A 24,917-nucleotide genomic window follows, 5' to 3' on the forward strand; every position below is an offset into this window, starting at 1 on the left:
TGTTATATGATCTAATCTTTTTCTTCTCAAGCTTGCAACTGATCCACACCGGAGCTGATTAAAACCAAAAATGCTCACCTGATTGTTTCACTGAAGCTTAGTGAAGAAATATCCGCAAAAGGAAACTCAACCACGCCGCTGCAGTCTGTGTTTATGAAAAGATTACACACGGCAGAATATACAGATTTTTATTGATTCACCCATATTATGTCTCGGACGTTATCTCTGCTGTTTCCTAAATAGATGTGCTGTCTGTGATGTGTAAATAGCCGAAGACGAGAACCAATCGCCTCAGAGCGGAGAAGAGGAGAGGACATTCCTGCCTGCTAATGGGGGATAAAACTGACAAACTCGGAGTGAAATATTCCACCATCATTAACATGTTAGGGGGCTCTATTTGCCGCACCTGAACCTTTGTGATCCACAAAGCACAGACACAGAGAAGAAGAAGGTTACAGAAAGTCGGAGCTCTCAGGTTGAAGTTTTCCACCCATTCCTGTGGATGGCCAAAGGTGTACCTCTCTCAGGTATTTCCTGGTGCTGCAATCCAAGCATTAACATATTAGCCCAACGACTCTGCTTTAAAGGTTTGGATCAGCTTTCATTTAGCCACCAGGTCTGGCAGACAAACAGCGCTCCTTTCACTTTCCGATGCCGCTGGAGCAACTTGAGATGTCATTTTATTATAGTCGTTTGCATTGTAGTCCAAAGTAATTTTTGCATTTGCTTTGCAGTTGCTGACTATCAGCTAAATATTTGAGGCAGATTTATTAGCATCAGGTTTTATGGATGAGAGGGGAGGAATACTTTCAGCTGACCTCGATTTTATTTTTTTTATAGAAAATAATCGTCTAGATCTACTCACTGAGCTCCTGCTGCATAAATCTGAGCCGATGTTGACCTGCTTTTAGATGTTTTCAGTGTGCTGTACCTGCAGTACTTTTCCACATCCTGGGTGAACAGGGGTCTCAGTTCATAATCGCAAGTAATGTTTTCCAAAATGAATCCATAACTGCAGCAGATGGTTGGCGCCTGTTACGGGTCCACTGTGAGGTGGCAGCCAGTGTGATATCTGAAATAATTAAACATTTAAGATGTTGCTGTCATCAGGAAAGTGTGACATGTTTCCACTTTTCTTATATGCAATCCACTGACATGATGTGTTACCGTACATCAAAAGTAAGAACGGATATTCCCATTTTTCTAATAGTCGCTTTTGCAAAAGATTGTATAATTAGTCAGTTTTAGTTTCATCATTTATTGTCCAGGACCATGCACAAAATATTGATCACATAGAAGAAAAGCTCCCCTTTATATGTACCAGATTAAGCGACTTAGTTAGGACAGGTACACACAATATTAAACAAACCATAAAATAAAAATGAACCTGAAAACAAATAGTTCAATAATGTATATTTGTTCTCTTTTTTTCTTTACTATAGAGGGTAGTTAAATGAATTTATTTTAAAAAGTTTTTTTTTTATCTTAAATTTATCACTGGATAAAAAAGACAAACGCACACAAACCAGTTTTTAACATCCAGCTGTTAAAAAAACAGAAATTAATTATATTAATTAGTTATAACAGAGGGTTAAAAAACAAAGTATTGTATTAATTAAGATTTAACGTGAATCTCCATTTTATTTCTACTATATACACTCACTGGCCATTCCTCAGATTTTGATCCATGCTGACTTGATAGCATCACACAGTTTGTGCAGATTTGTCGGCTGCACATCCGTGATGTGAATCTCTCGTTCCACCACATCCCAAAGGTGCTCCGTTTGATTGAGATCTGGTTACTTGGGAGGCCGACTAAGTCCAGTGAAGAAACTAGTTTGAGCTTTGTGACATGACTCATTGTCCTGCTGGAAGCAGACATCAGACCATGTGGACACGGTCAGCAACAATGCTCAGGTAGTCTTTGGGCTTTAAACAATGCCCACTGGGTACTAAAACTGTGTTCTAAGGTCAGTGAATCCCAGGAAGGCGGCAGGTCCTGATGGAATACATGGAAAGGTTCTCAGAGCATGTGCTGACGAACTGACCGGAGTCTTCACTAAAATCTTCAACCTTTCCTTGTCATCAAACACCGTCCCGCCCTGCCTCAAAACCTCCACCATCATCCCCATCGCCAAGAAGACAGCTGTGGCCAGCCCAAATGACTACAGGCCTGTTGCACTTACGCCTGTAGTGATGAAGTGCTTTGAGAGACTGGTCTGTCAGCACATCAGGGCCGGTCTGCCTCCCACTCTGGACCCCCACCAATTTGCCTACAGGACAAATCGTTCCACCGAGGACGCTATCACCATAGCGCTCCACACTGCGCTGAGTCACCTGGAGCACCGAGGAAGCTATGTGAGAATGCTCTTTCTGGACTTCAGCTCAGCATTCAATCATATCATCCCGGAGATCCTGGTCCAGAAACTGTCTCACTGTTTACGCTCTACACATCCGACTGCTCCCCTACCCATCTCTCAAACACCATCATAAAGTTCGCGGATGACACCACAGTGGTTGGACTCATCTCAAGGGGGGATGAGTCGGACTACAGAGATGAGGTCAACAGACTGACTGAGTGGTGTTCAGTTAACAACCTCCAACTGAACACCACGAAAACTAAAGAACTTATCTTGGACTTCAGGAAGGGCAGAGCGGACCCGGCCCCACTTTACATTCACAGGAGCTGTGTGGAGAGGGTACACTCCATGAGGTTTCTGGGCGTGCAGATATCTGATGACCTCTCCTGGACTGCAAATACCACGGCGGTGGTTAAAAAGGCCCAGCAGCGTCTCCACTTTCTGAGAGTGCTCAGGAGGAACAACCTGGAGGAGAGGCTGCTGGTGACATTTTACAGAGCCACCATAGAGAGCATCCTAACGTACGGCATAACAACATGGTATGCAGGGTGCTCAGCTGCAGACAGGAAAGTACTGCAGAGGGTCATCAACACAGCCCAGAAGATCACTGGCTGCTCTCTGCCCAGCCTGGAGGTCACTGCAAACTCTCGGTACCTCAGCAGAGCTGGCAATATCATCAAGGACCACTCTCACCCCAGCAACCAACTGTTTGAACTATTACCGTCAGGCCGACGGTACAGGTCACATAAAACCAGGACAAACAGATTCAGGGATAGCTTCTTTCCCAGAGCTATCACCGTAGTAAATAAGCACAAAAACAACTGAACCTATTCCATACAGTCACTGTCATTATATTATGCTGCTATTCATACTGTCATTATATTAATGCTGCTATCCTGTATATATTGTACTTACTATTGTTTGAGTACTTACGATTGTTTTTTTTGTACTTTTTATATTTTACATTTATATTTATTATTGAAACTTGCACCAAGGGAGTGGCACTCCAATTTCGTTGTACTCTGTACAATGACAATAAAGGCTATTCTATTCTATTCTATTCTATTCTATTCTATTCTATTCTATTCTAAAACTCTGACTATAAAATATCTTCCACAGCATTACACTGGCAGCCTGAACAGGACAGGATGGATCCATGGAAAACTCTGACTCTACCACCTGAATGTCCCATCAGAAATTGAACAAAAAAAAAAAAAAAAAATCAACATTTTTCCAATTACTGTTGTCCAATTTTGGTGAGCCCGTGTGAACTGTAGCCTCGGTTTCCTGTTCTTAGCTGACAGCACCTGGTGTGGTTTCCTGCTGCTGTAGCCCATCTGCTTTAAGGTTTGACATGCTGTGCATTCATGCTCTTCTGCACCTTGGCTGTAAAGAGTGGTTATTTGAGTCAGTATTGTTTTCCTATCAGCTCAAAACAGCCTAGCCATTCACCTCTGACCTCTGCCATCAGTGAGACTTTTTCAGCCAGAGAACTGCTGCTCACCAGATTCTCTTTTTTGGACCATTCTCTAAAAACCCTAAAGATGGTTGTGATGGAAAAAAATGCCTTTCTTTCTCATTTAACTTCACCAGGTCATCTTGACCATGTCTACCTGGCTAAATGCACTGAGTCGCTGCCACATGATTGGCTAATGAGATATTTGCAGCAATAAAAAGCTTAACACATGTACCCAATAAAGTGGCCATGACTGTATAGTTTTTGAAAAGGGTGATGTTAGAACTGGTGCTGATCTGTACTCATCTTTTACTATAACAGTAAAAACAAAGCAGAAATCCCAAGTAGTAAATCTTGCATTAAAACTTAATTTAAAAATTATGAGAGACGGTGTGTAAAATTAGCAGTGGACACAATTATTGTTTCCAATATTAATCGTATATGAGGCGTCCAAAGCTGTGGATAAAGGTGGAGGAGTAAGGTGTAGATTTACTCCAAAATGTAGAGTAAAGCATGAGGAAGTACAACAAAAAGGGATTTACCTACTTTAGTGATGCACAGAGAAGACTGACCCTGCAAAAGGTTAAAAAGCCAAAACAGTTTTCTGGTTTTGTGAATGAAGCTCGGTGTGCTGGAAAAAGGTTGCACAATGTGTTTTTGACTTTCTTTAAAGCAGTTTGGGATTTTTCACACTGGGTGGTACAGGACCTCTGGGCTCTGGCAGGACACGCTGCACCACCTTGACCTCAGCGCTGGCATCTGAATCTGACAGGTAGAACAGAAAACTCGATCCAGGACAACAACAACAACGTAAACTGCCTCACGTCTCCCTTCGTTCCCCCCTACGCGTGCCTGCTGGTGGGTAGCTGTTCAGTTTGTGGAGCAGAGAGCTGTGGAAAGATGGCGGTTTCACACAGCTGTCAAATGGAATAGAAGTAACTACTGGGTTTGAGCAGAGGGGATCCTCTCAGGCTGTGGCAGAGGTAAGGGGGCTCACTCACTCCCACTGCTGCCTCTCCGCACTGGGAGTGGTCTTTCCTCTACTGGGGATTAGGCCAGGCCGACTGGCACTGAATATAATGCTCTCCCATTCAGCCACTCCTCTCACAAGACATAAAAGTTAACAGGTGTTTAATGTCAGAAGTGTTTCATACAAGAGTCATAGAAATAGTCTGTGACAGACAGCAGGGAGGGGTGGTGGCTTACAGTCTTTATGGGTTTTTTTTTAATGCTTTTGCAGTATTTAAATTGCCCCTGTGGCTGAGCAGAAATTTGGATCAGTTTTGGCATCTGAAGCTGCAACAAATACACACTGGAGTGCAGAAATGTTACTAATATTTTGTTTTCTTTCCTACATTTTGGGGTCCAAAGGATTGTTTGCAGTATGTCAGCACTGTGTGAAGTTTAAAAAAACACCACATGTTTTTACTAAACTAACTGACGCTTAGCTTTACTGTGACAAGTAGATAGATTGTAGGTCTTTTTTTCTGTAGTGCTGTGATGACTGGGGTTTGCTTCCAGAGTACATTAAGAAAGGAAAACAAGAAGGTCACTCAGGCACTCGGGAGCTTGTCCTACTCTGAGGTTTATGCCCTATCAGTATCTGGATCTACACTATAATTTAATAGGTTCTTAATTTGCCCATTCTCCATCTCTCTTTTTGGTTTCCTGAAATCCAGTCCTTGCATTTTTTTTTTCTTCTTGCTGGCAGCTGAAAACATACTGCTCCTGTGCGCTGGCAGAAGAAAACAAAAACTCTGCTACAAGCTGAAAAACCTCAGAGAAGATGCTACATTGTTACACTGTGTATGTTAAAGCATTACAATTCCCCCAAATAACATAGAACAAGCACATTATATTTGTTTATAAGATGTTAGCAGGCAAAGCTGTGCCTCACCTGGACCATGTGCAGAGTAGGTGTGCGAGTACGGATGGGAGGAAATTAACTAGTTACTAACTTGTGTTTATTTTTCCTGATTCCAGCTGCTCAGGTTTTTGAACCGCTGGGTAAGCCGCTACACTATATTGTCAGAAGTATTCACTCGTCTTCCTGCGCACAAATATGAACTTGAGTGACATCCCATTCTGAATCCATAGAGTTTAATATGATGTCGGCCCACCCTTTGCAGCTATGACAGCTTCAGCTCGTCTGGGAAGGCTTTACAGAAGTTTTAGGAGTGTGTTTATGGGAATTGTTGACCATTCTTCCAGAAGCACATTTGTGAGGTCAGACACTGATGTTGGACGAGAAGGCCTCGCAGTCGCTGCTTTAATTTATCCCAGAGGTGTTCTGTCGGGTTGAGGTAGTAGTGAGGAAATTTCAGGACTGGACTTGTTGCACAGGTATCAACCTATCACGGTACTGTGCTGGAATTCACGGCGCTTCTGTGAGCAATCCATTCTTTCACAAATGTTTGTAGAGGCAGTCGGCATGCCTAGGTGGCCATGGAAGTGATTGGAACACCTGAATTCAATGGTTTTGATGGGTGAGTGAATACTTTTGGCAATACAGTGTATGTCAAGCAACATGAAAAGCCACTATGCATTGTATGAAAGAATATTCAGCAGATTAATTAATAATGACGGGGGATGTGTTGTAGCCTACTTTATTTATCAGATTGTAGCTGATACCTGTTTCCAGTATGTAAATGCTTTACCGGACTTATCAGGGGCACTGTTTATTCAAACTGTTTCTACTAATCTCGGTCTTACAAATAAAGTGTCAGCAAAAAATAAATCATCAGTATGTGAATTCACACCTTTAATAAAACGTTAGCTTCTCCTCCCGTGCTTTGTCTTTGACGTCAACAAGTTGGCAAGTCCTGAACGAGCATTTTATCTAATATTCACGGGAATTTCCTCCAGTGAAAACTGTTTTTCTGACTATTTTCCCCCTACCACAGTTACTGCAGTTCCATCCCTCACTGTGTGGGTTTGGTTTAATCAGATTAGAAATTACATTTCTGCTGATGCTACGAAGCAGAACTTTTAAACTATGATCTTGTTGATATTCTACATTTGTTTGACCACCAAGAAAGCTCATAAAAAAGCCGCACAATTAACTGAGCTTGATTCCAACATATTTTCTGCACATTCAGAACTTTGCATTGCACCTCTCATTCCTGTAATGTATTTGCATTCATATCACCCCAAAGCCCTTTAGACTGCAAGTCTCAATTTAGCAGTGTTATACACACACTTTACCTTTCTGCACGGACAATATGGAATTACCTGTTAACCTAACATGCATGCCTTTGGACTGGAAACCCATGCAGTGCCAGGGAGAACAGGCCACACACAACAGTTCAGACAGTTTCAGGTCATCTCTTTCAGAGCTGCGCGTGATGAAACAAGTGGTTTCATTACTGGACTCTTGCACCCCTTTATAACATCCAGGTCACTGATTTCTTCTGACCAAAACCTGTAGCTCAAGACTTATTTAGCCTTTAACTAGTAGATATTATTTTTGTGTCTTTTTATTTGTTCGTTGTTGTCGTGAAAAATAATAAATAAATTGTACTTATTTGATTAGAAAGGCTCCAGGCCAGGCTTACACTAGGGAGCCTTTTTGCTGTGAAGCGACAGTGCTAACCACACCACCACCGTGCTTGTGCTGTCATCCAAAAACTATTATGACGAGCTGCATAATGAGTGGATAAAAAAAGAATTACCAACAATGGTTTGATTTAATGATTCAATGATTTCTAAAGCAACAAGGCTAATGCTTTCACGTGCACACAGTCACCATATAATTGAGAAAACTATTGTAATCGGTTTAAATTCAATCTCAAATAGAGCAAATTTCTTTTTGCTTTCACACATTGGTGCTATTTGCTTCCCACACTAAAGGTCTGTGTGTGATTAACTATTTCCTCTGTGGATCTGAAGTTAAAGAAAAATAGATTCAGTTTTTGTCATGCGAAAATCAGTCAGTGCCTCCAACCTTGCTCTCTCAGGATCAGCTCGGCTTTTTGTACAATAACCCTCTAAGTACATATAGGTTGGCTCTGGCTGTTTATACCTGTGATCCCCTTATAACCTTTTTATTTCAGAAGCTACCATGTGACATTTTCAAGGCAGAAAACACATTTAAGCATCAATATCAGAGAACATTTTATGATTCCAGCAGCAAAACTGCATCAATTTAGTTACTTAAATTAGTGGAAATAACTAATGCTACCTTGGATTATACTTGTGCTAAAAGGTAAGTAAAACTAGACCTTTTATATAGTGTTACCCCAAATTATGAGAAAACAGAAAAAAAAATCCAGTGTACCAGGGTTCCTGCTGCTCTAAATTATAGACATTAACCTGTCGCAGTTTTCTGCTGTGAGATATGCCATGATTTTGGCTTTTACATGGTAACAAGTAAAGTGGGTCTAATGTTTTTTGTCTTCTTTAGCCAGGAACATTTCACAAGCCTTCATAAGTCCATCTCCTGGACTTTAAATAAATTGTGAAAAAGATTGAAGTGCTAAATTTCTTACATTCAAGTTCTTGTATAAAAGAAAAGCTGATTCTAGAGGGGGGGCGTCAGTGCACATTTTTTTTGTTTCTATGGCATGCTTTCTACAATATCTTGTCCACAAAGTTTTGAGTTCCTCCATTTCGCTGTTATTCATCCTCGTGGCTGATTGTCTTTATGTTGTGAACTGCTTTTCAGACATTTGAACAGTTTAATATAATATCATATATCATATATGCGTTAATAACTATCACGCTTTTGTTCTCTAAGTTGTAAACAGCACCCAGAGAGGAGGTAAATGCAAAGTATAAGTGAACCGGTAGGTGCAGCTGCAGTCTGAAAAAGAAAAAGTCCCATAATATCTCAAGAATTTCTAAATGGTCCTTGACGTTTTCATAACTACATCAACTTGTATGTTCAAAAGTGGTATTTTGCATGTGACAGGAAACCACTGAAAGGGGTCCACAGCTTTGAAGGACATCTTTATTTAGGCGTGAGCAGAGGAGAAAAGAGACGGTCACTGAGCCCTGAGGAGGCAGCGAAAAGGCCCTTCAAACCTGAGAAGCCTTTCATGATGTGCTTGAGCTGCATGCATTATCTGTTGCATGCCAGGGGTGGATGGGAGCTCGTTTGTCAGCACAGCAGAGCCGAAAATAAACTATAAATCACGTCTGCACTATCTACACACATTAATTGGAGTGTAACAGCGGGCTATCCCCCCACTTCTGCCCTGGTGTCTGCAGTATTGTAGCCTAGAAGTTTTGAACAGCTTCCAAGAGGTGGAGGAACTTTTTTTTCTTGTCTCTTGGTTCCATTTACTGTATTCTGTGTTCTGTCCCCAGGGCTCTTCCATTTAGTGCTCCATCGCATGCAAGGATAATTTTTCTTTGGGAAAGTGGGTTCAGTTGTAACTTAGGGGACTAAAAGCATACTTAAAGCTGGCAGTAACCCCCCTCTCTCTGTCCCTTTCCTACCACTTTCCAATGTTGAGGTTGATTAAGGATGCTATCACGGTGGACCTGATATTTGGTGGGAAATCTAGAAGGTGTTTGGGAGCATTTACTGCAAATGACTCTTGGCAGTGCCCTCTCATGTATTGCTCCATCTGAACACAATTTGGCAGCTCTAAGGAGGGGGCGTGGGGGCATGGCGTGCTGCGAGCCTCCTCCTTCATACCAGGGCACGAGGAAAAAAAGAAAAAAATCAAGACCTGTCATAAACACATCCTGCGGAGGAGGGGAAACAGAGATGTTACCACAGCAACTGGTATGTTACTGCATGGTGCAGGATTTCTGTTTAAAACATGAGATTAAATTCAAAGAACGGGCAGGATGGTGGTGGTGAATTAACTGCCTAATATGCTGTGAAAGTTTATTTCTGTACTGGAAAGAAAGCAGGAATTTCACTGGAGGGGAGCTGCATTAATTAACTGTGTCAATGTAGAAAAAAACAGACTGAATATACCTTTTCCAGGCATGGTCATCTCATGTTTTTAACGTTAGCATTTTCTAAGGTAGGCAGTTTCTTATTTTCACCAGCAGAGGGGGCCATCCTGTGCCAAAAGCAGCCCTTTAAGGTTAATGTTGACCGTGAACAGATAAAGCGTGGGGTGTTGGCAAAGAGTGAAACGTCTTTTAAATGCAAAATTGAATTTTTTTTTTTTAATTGGTTTGATCTTTTTTCACATGTTATCCAAAAACATAATTTTAAAAAATCTATTAATTATTTAAGTATTAAAGCAAAACACCAAGAAAATTGACAAGTTTCAGCTTCTCAAATGCGATGATTGGTTGTCTTTCTGATTTAAACTAAATAGTTTTGAGTTTTGAATTGCTGGCTGGACGAAAAGAAGCAGCATACTGTTCTTATCTTTGTCTCAGAGTACATGTACCTCGTTTTTTGGCTTATTCCCCCTGTTTTTAAGTGCAAATGGCCAAAAGTTGTTGTTTTTTTCACTTATGAAATTCACAATCCTCCTATATGCTTTGGTAAATAAAATACATTTTGCCTAACGTTGTTCACAGTTTTACACATAATACCCCAGTTCATGCTAAAAAAAAAAGTACAGTAAAAATCATTTTCTGTATCTATAGATGGGAGTTTTTCAGTTCTTTTTCAGTTTTAAGGTGCAAATACAAACAATGTTAGGTGACATTTTTTATTTTACTCTAAAATTTCAGGGTTAAACATAAGAATTTAATCCAATCTGACATGTTTCACTCAGTTTCTGTCATTTGTATTGGAAGCATAATGGTGGAGCAGTTAGCATTGTCACCTGACAGTAAGAAGGTTCTGGGTTTGAACTTCCCTGGGGTCTTTGTTCTCCTTGAGCGTTTTGGTTTCTCTGGTTTCCTGCCACAACCCGAATGCGTGCTTGTCAGGTTAATCTGTGATTATGAGTTTGCCTTAGGTGCAGGTGTTGAAACATGCATGAACAAAAAAAGATTAAAGTGGTTAGCCTGAGTAGAAAAGTGCTCATACAAATGCCAGTCCATATTCAAGTGCATGAATAATTAATAATCAAAAGTACATAAATTAATTGAATGTGTACCTCTAAAATCAAGTTTATACCTTATTTTATTATAGAAACCACAGAAAAGACTGGTCTCCACAAGCTGTGAAGAGTACAAAGGTATTACCTTAGACGGGTACCACCATATTGTCCTATTAAGATATCTAAGGATACAACAAGACAATAACGTCTTTTATTTTAGGAGGACGAAGATGTTTAGAGTGTTGTCATTTAGGGAAAAATCTATTATCTATCAAGTCTATTAAAATATTATATTTATATTAGAAACTATTAAAATGCTATAACTGTGTCATATGGTTATATCTCCAGCAAAATAATTAGGTAAGTAATTCATTTTCCAAGTATTGTATTTAAATACAGTTATTGGGGCAACTACGTTATCTGGGTATTTTATGATACATATTATTTTATTAACAAAACAAGAGATTAGAAAAACAAAACGAAACGAAAAACGACTTAATCATAAAATAAGAGGGTTACATAAGAACGTTACAGAATAAACTACGGAGAAAGATTTGTACTGAAATATTGTTGTAATCGATTAGAAAATATGACGCTAATGGGATTATTCTGTATATCATTCATTAAAAAAGTGCTCTAATCGGCATTTACAGGTAATAACGTAACATTTCATCATCACGGCCTGAAATGGCTGTTTTTAGGAGTCCATCACACTTGAAAGAAAAAGGTATAAAGAAAAGAGAAACGATAATAAGAAAATAATTTTCTGATCGTTCCTTTCGATGATTTATGGCACATTTTCAAGACTAAATGTAGCAAAGGGTGTTGAATGCTGGGGAAAGGGCCTAATTTACCTAAAAGTGTTATGAGGTATTGATTCCAGTTGTTCAAATGATCGTCCCTTTTTTGTGAGTCAAATCAGCTGTTTACATTTCCTGCAACTTACAGTTACGTGCCGCTTATTGCTGTTTCCCACAGCGTGGTTACCAAAAACACAGAGTAACCCGCGGAGCTCTGCTCGACATCACAGTGATAGGCTGCACACTGGCTGACTCTGCTGGAGAATTGGCAGACTTTTCTATTTATTTTCCATTTTTCCCAGGATGAAGCGCAGTGTACGGGTCAACGAGGCTTGTTTAGGACTAAAGAAAACCGTGTGGTATGAGAAAGAGGGAGAGAGAGAAAGTTTCTACAATACAAGAGATTTTTGAAGTGTGTGATATACCACTCTGTGTGTTGTTGGCCTTGGGTGGAATGAGCAGTTTCTAAAAGAACAAGGGCAGAGTGTGTGAAAATATCCAGATGTGTCGGCGGTTTTGTGCTTTTCCTTTTTTCAGTTGTGTTTTCATTGCTTGCGGTGATGCAGACTTTCATCCGCAAGGTCACATCCAGGCCTGAGACAATGCCACTTAATTTCATTTAATTCATTTTCACGGGGCAGGGACATGCGGTTGCACCGAGTGATTTTTAAAAGAAACTTCAGACGTGCGGCTTCCCATGTCGTTGAATTTTTTGGGGAGAGTAACTTCTTGTGGAGATGTGTTCACTGAAAAAAAGCAAAGTGTGTTTTTAACTTTTCCAATGGCTGGGATGACCCCAAAGACACCAGATGTCAAAATGTTAAGAGGTATTTTCACTGACCACTAGATGGTATAATATATGCACGCAACAGGGTTTGGACCAGATGACAGCAGCACTGATTAACTCCACTCAGCTGGGGCGAATTTTCACACTTTTTCTACCTGTTATTCACAGGATGCTGGGTTCGTTTAGCAGAGTTGTGGGTGTATTACACAGCCGCACCAGCTGCTTTCAGGATGCACAAAAAAGGCGCTCGCAAGAAAGGGCATATTCAGATTTATCATCCAGCTCAGCATTTAAAGCTAATATTTATTCAGGTCCTCTGATTTTTCAGAACAGAAAATATGTCCAAAAAGCATCTGGATCGAGAACACTGACTGAAACTTGAGCTTTTCTTGATCTTGATTTCACAGTTCAAGATTATTTGAACGAAACTTTTCATCTGGTATTTTTTCAAATAATCGATTCTGCGTTTAACTGTAGATTAAAGCCGGCAGCGAAAGTCAAGCGCAGAAAATGAAATGAGGCTCAAAAGCGCAAAGGAAACAAAATATAAATATGTAGTAAAATTAGGAAAAAAGTTTAACAGGTATTCGTGCTATAATAATAATAATAATAATAATAATAATAATAATAATAATACGTTTTGTCCCTGTTTATCTTAATTGACACGATTTCTTACCAGCATTGATAAGAATAAACTGAATTAAACGCGTCAAACAGTTCCATAGACAAATATGTCTTAAAAGCAAAGGTTTTAATACCTTTTCATTAGGATCGTGTGAGGTGTCTAGGTCATCTAAAAAGTTCTTTTTAATCCTAATAACTATGTTATGTCCATGTTATCCTCTGACCTGTGCGTTAAGACGACGACGAGGTCATTATGTTTACTATTTAATCCAAGTTAGTGATAAATAAAAACAGCAGAAAAGCGCTGAGATCCGTTTTTTTAGGCGAGCGACGTGTAAAACGCCACAAAGGTCAAGATCCGGACCTGCAGCTCAGATGGTTGTCCACTTAAACTTTGGGACAGGGTGGACTATCACACTTTATACCCAGCACCATAGTAGTGCCTAAAAGTGGTCATACATTCAGTATATCTGATATTTAGAGCGTTTCAACAAAACTTGGCTTAAAAAAAAGGCAAACGTTCATTTTACGCAAAAAATAATTATCCGCAAAAAAGGCGATTTTTAAAAGAGTCACGTGTTATTTTAAATGGAAGTAAAATCAGTTTTGATTCTTATTCATCAGGGAAAAAGGAATTCATTGTTTAAAGGGCGTTGAACTGAAATCTGTAAAAACAGCCTCTACTGAATCTAATAAGACTTCAGAAATGTGGTGCCTTTTATTTTTTACTCGTAGTCTATTTATATAGTTGAAGAAGTTTGCGGATATGCTGAGGTTTTAACGATTCAACATCCTGGGTGTAAAGAAGGCGATACATTGTGTTAACTTAATTAAAGGTAGACGGCGCGAATAGCCTGTCACTCGCTGGTCAACCCTGAAGGCAACAACCATCACATAACGCGCGGGACGCACAGGATTCCCAGACAGATCTGAGGGTTGATGAAGGGTTAAGGTTTTTTTAATGATTAAATTTCCTACAAATTCAGTCCTGATGGTGCATTTAAGTGATTTGAGGAAAACCGGAGACAATGCTTTCTACTATACAGTTCTGAATGATGTTGCTGGTGAATTCTACTATCTTGTGATCTCGGACATTTGCGCATGCCATCCTCGTTTTTCTTACTGCAGGATTAAAAAAAAAAAAAACTTTAGCAACGCAAGGAAATCTGGTCTTTTGCTAAATTAACCATACGTTTTTTTACATAATAAAACATTACCAAAAAGCAATCCTATACACAGGAGTCATACATGCACAAAGACTGTCCTTTTGTTTTGGATGAAGTTTCGGTTAAAATAAATGCGTTGGTTGACATTTGCTTCTCAAGCTCTGACCAAAGAAAGTTTTTTCTTCCCCCAGCTGGTTAAAAGCAGCATGACGTCGTTTACAGTGGCCAATCATAAAACGACTTTCCTCTTCTCTAGGCCAATCGGACGCGAAAAGGCTGCCTGTCAGTCACAGGTGAGGGCGTATGGTGAAAAAATTGGGTGAAAAGAGCTGGAGATTGTAGTGAGCCCGGGTTGATGGTAGAGCTATGCAGCGGAGCAGCATCGCTTCTGCGGATGTAGCAGAAACTTTTTACGGCTTCTCCCGAGGGATGCGACTAGAAACCAACACTGGAGGGGCAAAGTTAAGAGCCAGCAGCGATCGACGGAGGGAGTAAAATAAAATGTGGATGAACTGACATTTACTCCACTATCTGGGCCGGGTAATTACTGAACCTGAAGTCAGAGCAATCTTCGCTTCTTTGAAAAATGGCCGTTCGTGGCAACTCACTGATGCCTTTCTCAATCCAAGCCATCCTGAACAAAAAAGACGACAGTCGACACTTGCCAGATTTGGACATGTGCTTCTCAAAGACTGCCTGCTGGAAAATATTCGGAGAGATGGACGGCGGATCCAGGAGAAACGAGAGTGAAGCTTGTGAGCCGACCGACCAGAAGAGCTACGACTCGGATTCGGGACTCAGTGAGGACAACGACAGCAAGACTCCAGCCCCATGTAAATCGGAGAAAGACGGAGACCCTGCGTCGGATGTGCCGGAGGAAAGCATGCAAGAGGAGACGGACCACGAGTCTGCAGCTGCGGAAAACTCCAAGAGTGACACGGAGCCCGGTAATGGCACGGGTAAGTAGGCCAGAAAGATCCGAATAACTATAACTCAGGGGGGAAAGCGTGACTGGTTTAAGTACAACAATAAGACTCCGCAAAACTCTTCGCTTTAATACAGAGTTCAGTCTGAAAGAGCCAAGTGCTCTTTTAATTTAGATGTTTACACTGCTGTTACAGCTGTGTGGAATCACAAGAAGAGCTGCCAGGTGTTATTGCAGGGCATAGGCCCTATTTTCAAAACTTCTTCACATCCTGATAGCTTTTATGCACAAAGTCCTCTCGTTACGCATGAGTATATATGCATTCCTGGCTTAATTTTAGACTTTGTCACGATAACGTTGATGATTTGGCACGTTTATGTTTTGACTGACGGTATAATCGACCAGCAACACACGGCTGGTTTAATGTCAGGAGTAATGATCTTAAATGAAATAATTTTAAATGAGGCCTAAATGAAAATCGAACTTTTTGTTTAATCTAAAATAAAAAAGAAAGGTAAACGCAGTTTGTTTTTAATAAAAAGTGAAAATAAACATACCTTCGTATAAGTTTGCACATTTCTCTAAGTTTAATTTTTCGCCTTTTCGTTTCACTGATTCAAAACTCAAAGCAACCATGAAATAATCGACAAGTATGAACGTAATGCCCCGAAATGTGAGACAAATAAGAGATTCAAATGCATCGTCCATCTGTGTGCCCTCCTCTTCCAGATTCCAGCAACCTGGACGAGAAGAGTCTGGATCAACCTAAACAGCGGAAAAAGCGCTCCAGAGCTGCCTTCTCTCACGCACAGGTCTTCGAGCTGGAGCGCCGTTTCAACCACCAGCGGTACCTTTCCGGGCCGGAGCGGGCGGACCTGGCGGCCTCCCTGAAGCTCACAGAGACTCAGGTGAAGATCTGGTTCCAGAACCGCCGGTACAAGACGAAACGCCGCCAGATGGCCGCCGATCTGATGGCTTCGACCCCAGCAGCCAAGAAGGTGGCAGTGAAAGTTTTGGTGCGGGACGACCAGAGACAGTACAGCCCGGGAGAGATCTTACGGCCCCCGCTGCTCTCCCTACAACCGTCCTACTATTACCCCTACGCCTACTGCCTCCCTGCATGGACGCTCTCTGCGTGTGCGGGGAACCAGTGAAAACTCGGTGACTGTATTTATTCATTTTTATTATTTTTGCTCCCAGGAAGCCCAAATAGCTTTACTTCTGACAAGAGGAAGAGGTCCGAGGGGACTGCTCAACGTCTCTGATTGAATTTCCTCACCATGTTGTCCAGGCAAGACAGCAAAAACTTTTCATGGCTTTTCACATCCTGAAATACTTTAAAGCGACTCCTTCATGTATGTAGTAAGGTTTCCCCCCTCCAGGGACCCGTTAAAGAAACAGTTTCTCATGGTTTAGACCCTAAAATCATAAGCGGAGAGACAGGACCTCCTAAAAATGTCACTATGTTATCCTCTGAGGAGTGACACAGCAATAATATTAAAGTATTTGTGTCTTTGCTTGGACTCCCTCAAGGACTTCCGAAGCCCCCGGAACCTGTTTTGGAAACCGGAGGCCTGAGCAGACTGAAAATGTCACCTTAATGTCGATTTATATTTTACATGCGCCTTCCTACCTCTGCAGTGATTGGAAATAGGCATATTCCATTAACTTCTCAAACAGCTGTCTCTGTTGCAGGTTGTGTATTTTTTTCTCTTGCTGTGTTTGTAAAGGTAAGATAATTCAGCACTTTTGAGCATATACGTTACTTTATTTCAATGCATTATAGTGTGGTTCGCTGTTAGACTGAAAAGAGGCGGTTTGTTGAGTTACTGGCCTATAGCAGGAAGCAGGCTAAAACAAGCCGACCTCCTATTAAAATGTACATGTTTTATTTGTGTTAAGTGACTGTTTAGATCGAAAAACATTAAAACATATCAGGCATTACTTTCATTTGGGATGCAATTTTATTTTTTAAGGGTTACGTTTAGTATTGGAACATTAAATATAAATATCCACAAAGCAATCAAACTTTTTTACCAATAATTAAAACAATTTAACCCCTTTTTGTCCGACAAATACAAATAGGCTCTCTTTCTCTCTTTTTAACTTAATGGCCAAAAAGAAAATAAATGCACCCCCCCCACTGAATTATTGTTGATATTAATTATAAGCTTTTCTAGAAATTTCAGAATAGTTACAGGTCCAGGTACAATGCTGTACCGCGCCCCTCCTTTTTGTGTTTTATTTTGTTTTGGTTTTTTATCATCAAAAGTCCTCTCGAAGCTTAACAATAATCATAAATTGTCGTTAAATCGGATTAACGTGGATCTTAACTTATACCAATAATTACATTAATTAATTGAAAAGGTGACTTTTCTGTGCTTTGAGATCTGAACGATTGAAACTCGGATAATATCCTACTAAATCAACAGTGGACACACACACGCACACAAACACACACACACAGACGCAGTAAACCAAAAATTAAATATAGTTGTTTAAAAAAAAATCTAGTCTATTTAATTTCAATTAAATTATTATTTATACACCTACCACTGTAAACATTATTGTGCTTAAATTTTGTGTCTCGTTTCACTTTCCTTCTGTTTACTATGGTGTTACTGTCAGACACTGAGACCCCGTCAGCTGGGCCACTATGGCTTTCTTCCTAAACACACCTGTCAGACAGTGATGAATGGCTGTGTAATTCCCGGACAGGGCAAACTGACAGCTACCTTTAGGGCCGTATGTCAGCACGAGGAGAGGAGTATTCTGGGGTTAAGGAGGCCGATGTCACTGCTGTCAGAGAATAAAAAGGGGGTTCTCATTTGCTACTTTTAGCAGATGGAAGACAATATCTTAAAAGAAAAAAATGAAACAAAACACGAAGCTTCGCTAACTTCCGGCTGAATGGTGCAACTGAAATATGAGGGGGTCGTACAAGCTGTTATTTTGTATCCAATAACGGCCTAAGTGTTAAGTCAGGGTCAACAGGGAGCTGTCGTACATTAAACATCCATCTCTTACCTTTCAAAATACTTCCATTACTTACGGACCCTAACGCAGCCATCAGGGGGTGTATCATGAGGTGTTGGCTGTTGGACAGGAAGATCAGCGTGAATGATTAAAGATACACTGAACATCCAAGTTATCGCGTGGGACACATGGACGCGAAAAGGAATCAAGACCGTCAACCCTGCAGACTCCGTTTATTGGGACACAAGTTACAATTGCAATGCGTTTTACGCACGGACAAATGGGTATATGTAGTGTCTCAGTTGATCATTGCACCATTCTTTTTCACCCTATATAGTAAGACATGCCCACTCACGAAAGGCGCCTGTATGTCCTCAAATCTAATCTACTTGATGCAGGTATACTTGTCACCTAGGCCATCGCCAGGAGCAGTGATGATGCTCATTGGCTCCTTTGGAGCTTGAAGGACAGAGAGGGATATTGGGGAGTGGACCGTCCCACATTGCTTCCTTTCCTACCTGCATGTGGAGATATCTGATATAGAGGGACATATCGCGGCTCTATTTCCTTTTAACCTCAGCGACTTGAAATGCAAACACCCCCATCGGTGTACATTACACCCATTCCAACTACTCCCCGTTATTTCCCCATAGCTGATGCTTCGTACGTTGCAATATTATTGTTTTGTTTTTGTAGTATTGCAGTTAAGATTTGACTTTTACAGCAAATATTCTCTACAGTTTCCCCTAAACAAACAAATGTATTAATATGTTAAAATCAGAATTTAAATTTTATTTAGATTTTACGCACAAGCAGCAGCTTCTCTTCTTTAAAAGGTTATCGTGAAAAAGTAATATCTTTGACTACATCAAAGGAGATGTAGTTTCGAATGCTTAATCGAATATTCTTCTGGAAAAGCAGGACTTCGGATTATGACCAAGATAAGTCCAAACCAGCCACTTTATTTAATCTATTTTTGGTCGTTCTGTGAAAAATAATTTCCTTTTTTTTCTCCAAACCTGGCTTTAATTGATCTGGAAGTCACGGAAAATTCCATCGTCTTTCTAGATTTTTGTACAGAGCAAAAATAAATTAGATTTTCACAGGAACGCCGCACCTATGAGTTACAGTACCGATGACAGAAAACTGACATGTTTCCATCTTATAAAGGATCAGTAAAAGATCATCAAAGGGTGGATTTAAGTTTGTGATTATGAACACTTATCCCATATTACCCAATCTAACTTTAGTCTGCTTTTGAGTTTTTTTCCGCGTGAAGTACAGAAGGAAGAAAAAGTAAACGGGATAATAAAATCCCCCTGTGTATTCTCAAAGTCACTTAGCGAATCGTTGAATGTTTAAATCTCACCATAACACGCGATTTCAACAATCACCTTTGTCAAATCTTATTTCCCCCGTGAAACAAGTCAAACTGTGAACAATCAGTCACGGCTTCATTTACTTCAAGATATTTTTACCATCGTATACGAGAACATTATATAACGGTTATCAGCAGGGATATTTAATCTGCCTATGTGTGTGTGTCTGTGTGATTTAAAATAATAATATACTCTCATATTGGATTTGGATTAAAAAAAAAAAAATTAATTAGAGGACCCCCCCCCCCTTTTTTATTACAACTATTTTTTTTGTTTTTTATTCTTTTTCATACAAAGAAAAACTGGAAAAATGTCTCAAACCACACAATTCCAGGCACTCAACGTAGCGCTTTGAACAACCACCTTTCCCGGGTGCCCGAACTTGGATATTTTAAGCTGTTTTTCCGGTCACAATTCTTTCCATTTGTCTTTTTTCACCGATGGTTCGAGGGACACCAAGTAGCGTTCTCATTATTATTATTATTATGATTATTATTATAATTTGCATGTTGAATAGTGCTTTAACAGTTATTATTTTTGCATGAACTTTAATCCCCATGTTTTAAGGACTAACGCTGCAACATTATATTCAACATGGCAGTTTTGTGACACCAGATTTTTCACGACATTGATGATTTTACCACATAATGATCACAAGCCAGCAATCACCGGAAATTTCCAAAGACATACTGATCTTTGTATTTCCGTGTTTTTAAGCATTTGAAGAGTCGAGCTTTAATCCTGACATACAAAAGATCCGAGACCTTCTTGGAGCACATTCACTCTGCAACTTTAAATTCTTTGCAGATCAAACACACAGCGGACTGAACTTGCAATGCAAAATAAACAGTGAAATTCAAAGTAGCTCTCTGGATGTTTTTTTTTCAAACTGCTGTTTCTTCGCCGTCCTCAAATTGTCCTTCTCTTCTTACAAAACCCTTTTTAAAAAAACAAAACAAAAAACCAAAACAATTAGACAATATTTTTCTCTGTAGCTTTCTGTCTCACCAAGGAATCTGTCAATCACACCCTTATAAGGACTTTGGGATATACCGAGCTGCCATTCACTGCCACTTGCTTCAAAGTGGCTCAGGTGCAGATTCCTCGTTATCCCCTATTCCCAGTGCCATCCTTCCCCTGCACTGAAAAGGCAATGTGACATTTTCAAGAAAACATACAAAAACAGTTGATAGAAGATGTAAGTTGTGACAAAGACCAATCACATGAAATGTTTTCTTTTTCTTCCATACAGTAAATGGAACTTGCTCGTTTATATTAAGTTACACTGTGCGCATCTAGCTCCAGCAGTCGTGGGGGAAAAAACAAAAAACTATGCAGTGAGATATCTGGGACATAGCTGTAATTCCATAGTTTGTAGATTATAGGTTTCAATGGTAAAGTTGTAGGCTATAAAATATTTTGTGTGTCTCCCCATGGTTGACAGATTCAGCTTTAATATCCAGACAATAGTTTAAGACATTCTTGTAATTTCTGTTTATTTTGTTGAGTAAGTAATGGTGCATATTTGTAAACTGAATAAAAAAAAAGTTAGGAATGAAGCCTAAAGCGTTCATGTAAAACATGAATGAATCATATTTCTTTTAATGCCTAACAGAATTACTATTTTCTTGTTTTTTTTTTCAGTGTCAACAATTGGAGTAAAGATATAATTTATATTTAACTGGTAAAAAATTCAAATAGTGTAATGTTAAAAAAAAAGACATATTTGTCTATCTATGAAGAGCAGACTGCTGAAATGTAGTTATTAATACAGATATTTAACACGTGGTGCACAAAAGTGTTTATCATCAAAAACAAAATAATACATATTGAAAAGAAAAGCGAGTAAGGTGGTTCTATAACTTTAAATAGTTCTTTCGAGCCTTTGTACCGTTACAGCTGTTATAATTAGTCATCACAATCTGCACTCCAAGAATCCCCTTTACTGTCTGAATGTGAGATGTGATCAGGCATTAAATGGCAACTTCATGAAAAGTCTGTTCTAAATCTTTTGTGGTAGAGATGATATAGATATTGGTTTATAGCCAACACTTTATTTACCCCATTAAAACTAATATTATTGTGCTCAATAGACCAATCTCTGCTATTTTGTTTGTTTGAAGTGTAGGTCTTTATCAGTACTCAGTCAATGGGGATTTCCAGACAATGCATAAAGTACACACAGATATGAATGAAGAGACGCTTCAGCTTAGTGGTGGAAGTACTGAGACTGACTGAAAGAAGCAATCCAGAACAAAGCTTTTCAGAAGAACTCATTATAAATACAAGGTCTTCATTCAAAACTTGACTTAAGCCTATAATAAGCTGTAAAAGTCAGCATACTCAAAGAATGGCTGCTTTCATGTTACTGTACTGCTAATGTATGATCATTTCAATGAGTGGTTGAGCTGGAGCTTTTTAGGCACCTAGGCCCTTTGACGGTGTGTCGTATTGCATTGTAACATATTTCAAAAGATAATTATATGTTTGTGCACAACATTATTATTAATGATCGAGTTAAAGCAGTGGAACAAATAACCCAATATTTGGAAAGGCAATGTGACATACAAAGAAGCTGACAATGGAAGTACTGAAAGTACATGAAAACAGTACCTTAGCAGAGTATATGGAGCTCTAAATGTCTGGACTCTAATCTTTCATCCGTATAATACAGGCATCTCAGACACAAAACACAGGAGCTCCACACACCTGGTTTTCAAACCTTCTGTTTGTGAGAGGCAATAAATCAGAAGAATTTAACTATAAAGGACAGGGGAGAGCTGAAATGCGTTGTTTATTTTGAACTGTGGTTCAAGCAAAGCTATTCTCACAGAAAAAAAAGAAAAAAATTAGTTGGAAATTCATATTGTAGGTCCCATTTAAATACTGCAGTACCACTTTCTATTTTTAAAAGGAAATAATGTACTTTGTACTCTGCTATATTATTTCAAAAGCATGAATTTCTTCTTCTTATTTACCATTTGACTGAAGTAAAATGACAATAATATGTATATTCTAACATTTGGCAGCTATCTTGAAACACACAGACAACACCTTGAGGCAACTATTGTTGTGAATTGGCACTACATAAATAACATTGAATTGAATCACCAGTAAAATCTGATAAAAATGAATACAGCAACAAAATATAGTTTTAAAAATCATGTTTCCTTTGGAAAATATACTTCTACTACCATATTCACTCTTGCATAATTCTCTCCTTATAATAAACAGATTTTACTTTAGGTGTCTTGGGAAGATAATACATTTGCACTTTTACTTAACCTCCTAAGACCCAAACTCTTCCATGACATGCATTTTTCATTTCTCTTTGATATTTGGGCTGATTGGGACCTGAAGAATGTAAAAACAAAGAATTACCAGATTTTTTTTTTTTTACCTAATTTTTGTTTATAAGAAAAATGAGAGCCACATATGAGCATATACATTTAAAATTTCAATAGAACAGTTGCAATATAAGGTCCTCATAAGTGGATATCAGGCCCTTGCAGAGCAAAATTGAGTATTTTGGTCTACATAACCCAAAATGTGATGTCCACATATGTGGACGCAGGTCCTAGGAGGTTAAGTTGGGTTGCTTCTTTTAGTCACTGATATAATTTTTGCATTCCCAAATCCCCCTCACCTCCTGACTAGTCTTTGTCTCCCCTTGTGCCACTTTGTTTAATCTTTACATACTACTCATAGAAAGTATTTTTTTAAGGCTTTACAGCACTCATTTTTGGAGAAAAACACCAGGTTTCACACAATATCATATACTGTTTTACCTAAAATACATTTATAATTTACTATATTTTAATCATCCATCCATCCGTCTTCTTTTTACTGCTCATATGGGTTCAGATTGTGAGGGCAACAGTCTACGCTGAGAAGCCCAAACCTGGCCAGCTTTTCTAGCTTATCCATTATAAAAACCAAGTTGTTCCCAGACAAGCCAAGACATAATTCCTCCAGTGAGTCCTGGGTCTCCTCCTGGTAGGACGTGCCTGAAATGCCTTACCTAGGAAGGGACCGAGAGGCATCTTAATTAGTCAGATGCCTGGACCACCTCAACTGGCTTTTTGCAATATGGAGAAGCAATGGCTCTACTCAGTCCTTCTCAAATGAACGAGCTCCTCGCTGTCACAGGTACTACCCTTCAAAGGAAACTCATTTCTCAACTGATTTATATCAGGAAGCTCTTTCTTTTGATCACCACCCAGAGCTCATGACCACAGGTGAGGGTAGTAACGTAGACTGACCTGAAGCTCTTTCTTCCCCACAACAGATTAGTAAACTGTCCATAACACTGCACTGACTCAGTTCATCTGTCCATTCTCCTCTCACTCATGAACAAGATCCTGAGATACTTAAACTCCGCAACTGGGAGCCAGTGGGAGAAGAAACTTGTCTCAGAGCGGGCACTCTACAGATTTTCTGGCTAAGAAACATGGTCTCAGACTTGTAGGTGCTTACTGTCATTCCCACCACTTCATTCTTGGTCGTAAACCACTCTAGTACAAGCTGAAGTGGTTGATGAAGCCAACAGAATTATAAATATTAAAAAAACATAAAAGTTTATGAACAGAATGGGTAAAGGGCAGCCCTCGTGGAGTTCAACACCCACCAGAAATGTGTCTAACTCACTCCTGGAATACAGACCAAACTCATGCTGCAGCTATACAGGTACTGAATGGCACATAACAACAGTCAAGATACTCCATACTCTGAAAACCGCATTGTTCCTGCTGCATCCAAAGTGTGACAAACAGACAATCAGACCTCTCTAATACCCTTCCCGGGAAGGCTCCTGATCTCCCTTTAGTTGAAAGCATGCCCTCTCCTTGAACAGGCAAACCACACAACATTGGAGTGACATGGTGGCCTGGAATCAGACTACCAGGACCATTGCACCTAACTGTTGTTCAGTCCACAAGTTACTGAACCCCTATAGCCCCTCCTGTGGGTGGTGGTTCCACAGAAGAGCAGACCCATATAGCTTCTTTGAGCTAAGCCCAGTCAGATTCCATGGGCTAAGGCCTGGCCACCAAGTGCTCACCCTCGAGCTCCTACTTCAGGACTGGCTCCAGGGTGGGATCCCAGTAACTCTGTCCAGGGCAGAGTAAACTGGACCTTTGATTTGTTTTCCCCGCAATCATCATAGGGTTTTTTTGTTATAACATAACATTATAACATTCTGGAACTGTTGGGAATTCATTATCCCATGTATAATCATTACAGCCATTAAACACTGACCTCACTTCTGTTTCATGTCTCTTTCTCTTAGACACACACAAAAAACTATACTTATAGTAACTAGTCTGTGCACTCAAAGCAATTTTACAAAACCTTGCATGCGTGGCATTTGCACGTGTTCCCCACACTTTCTGAAATGGTATCATATGGAGACACACACAGTTCTTGTGACAATGGCAAAGTCTCGCTTGAACTCCATCACCACTGTCTCATCACAGAAAGAAAATAA

The 24,917-nt window shown here is 39.8% G+C and overlaps 1 protein-coding gene across 1 annotated transcript; it reads left to right on the plus strand.

Moving 5' to 3' along the window:
• The first annotated feature begins 14,514 nt into the window (after window positions 1-14,514).
• On the plus strand, window positions 14,515-17,021 carry nkx3-2 (NK3 homeobox 2). Its single transcript, XM_086262046.1, has 2 exons — window positions 14,515-15,111; window positions 15,807-17,021. Exons 1-2 carry the CDS (start codon window positions 14,739-14,741, stop codon window positions 16,229-16,231), a joined length of 798 nt encoding a protein of 265 aa, XP_086118172.1. The 5' UTR covers window positions 14,515-14,738; the 3' UTR covers window positions 16,232-17,021.
• Window positions 17,022-24,917: the final 7,896 nt, after the last annotated feature.

Source organism: Aulonocara sp. 'chitande type north' Nkhata Bay, linkage group LG2 (genome assembly GCF_057382095.1).
Source record: "Aulonocara sp. 'chitande type north' Nkhata Bay isolate Kocher_YH1m ecotype deep benthic linkage group LG2, A_spYH_male_GT1.1, whole genome shotgun sequence".
NCBI lineage: Eukaryota > Metazoa > Chordata > Actinopteri > Cichliformes > Cichlidae > Aulonocara > Aulonocara sp. 'chitande type north' Nkhata Bay.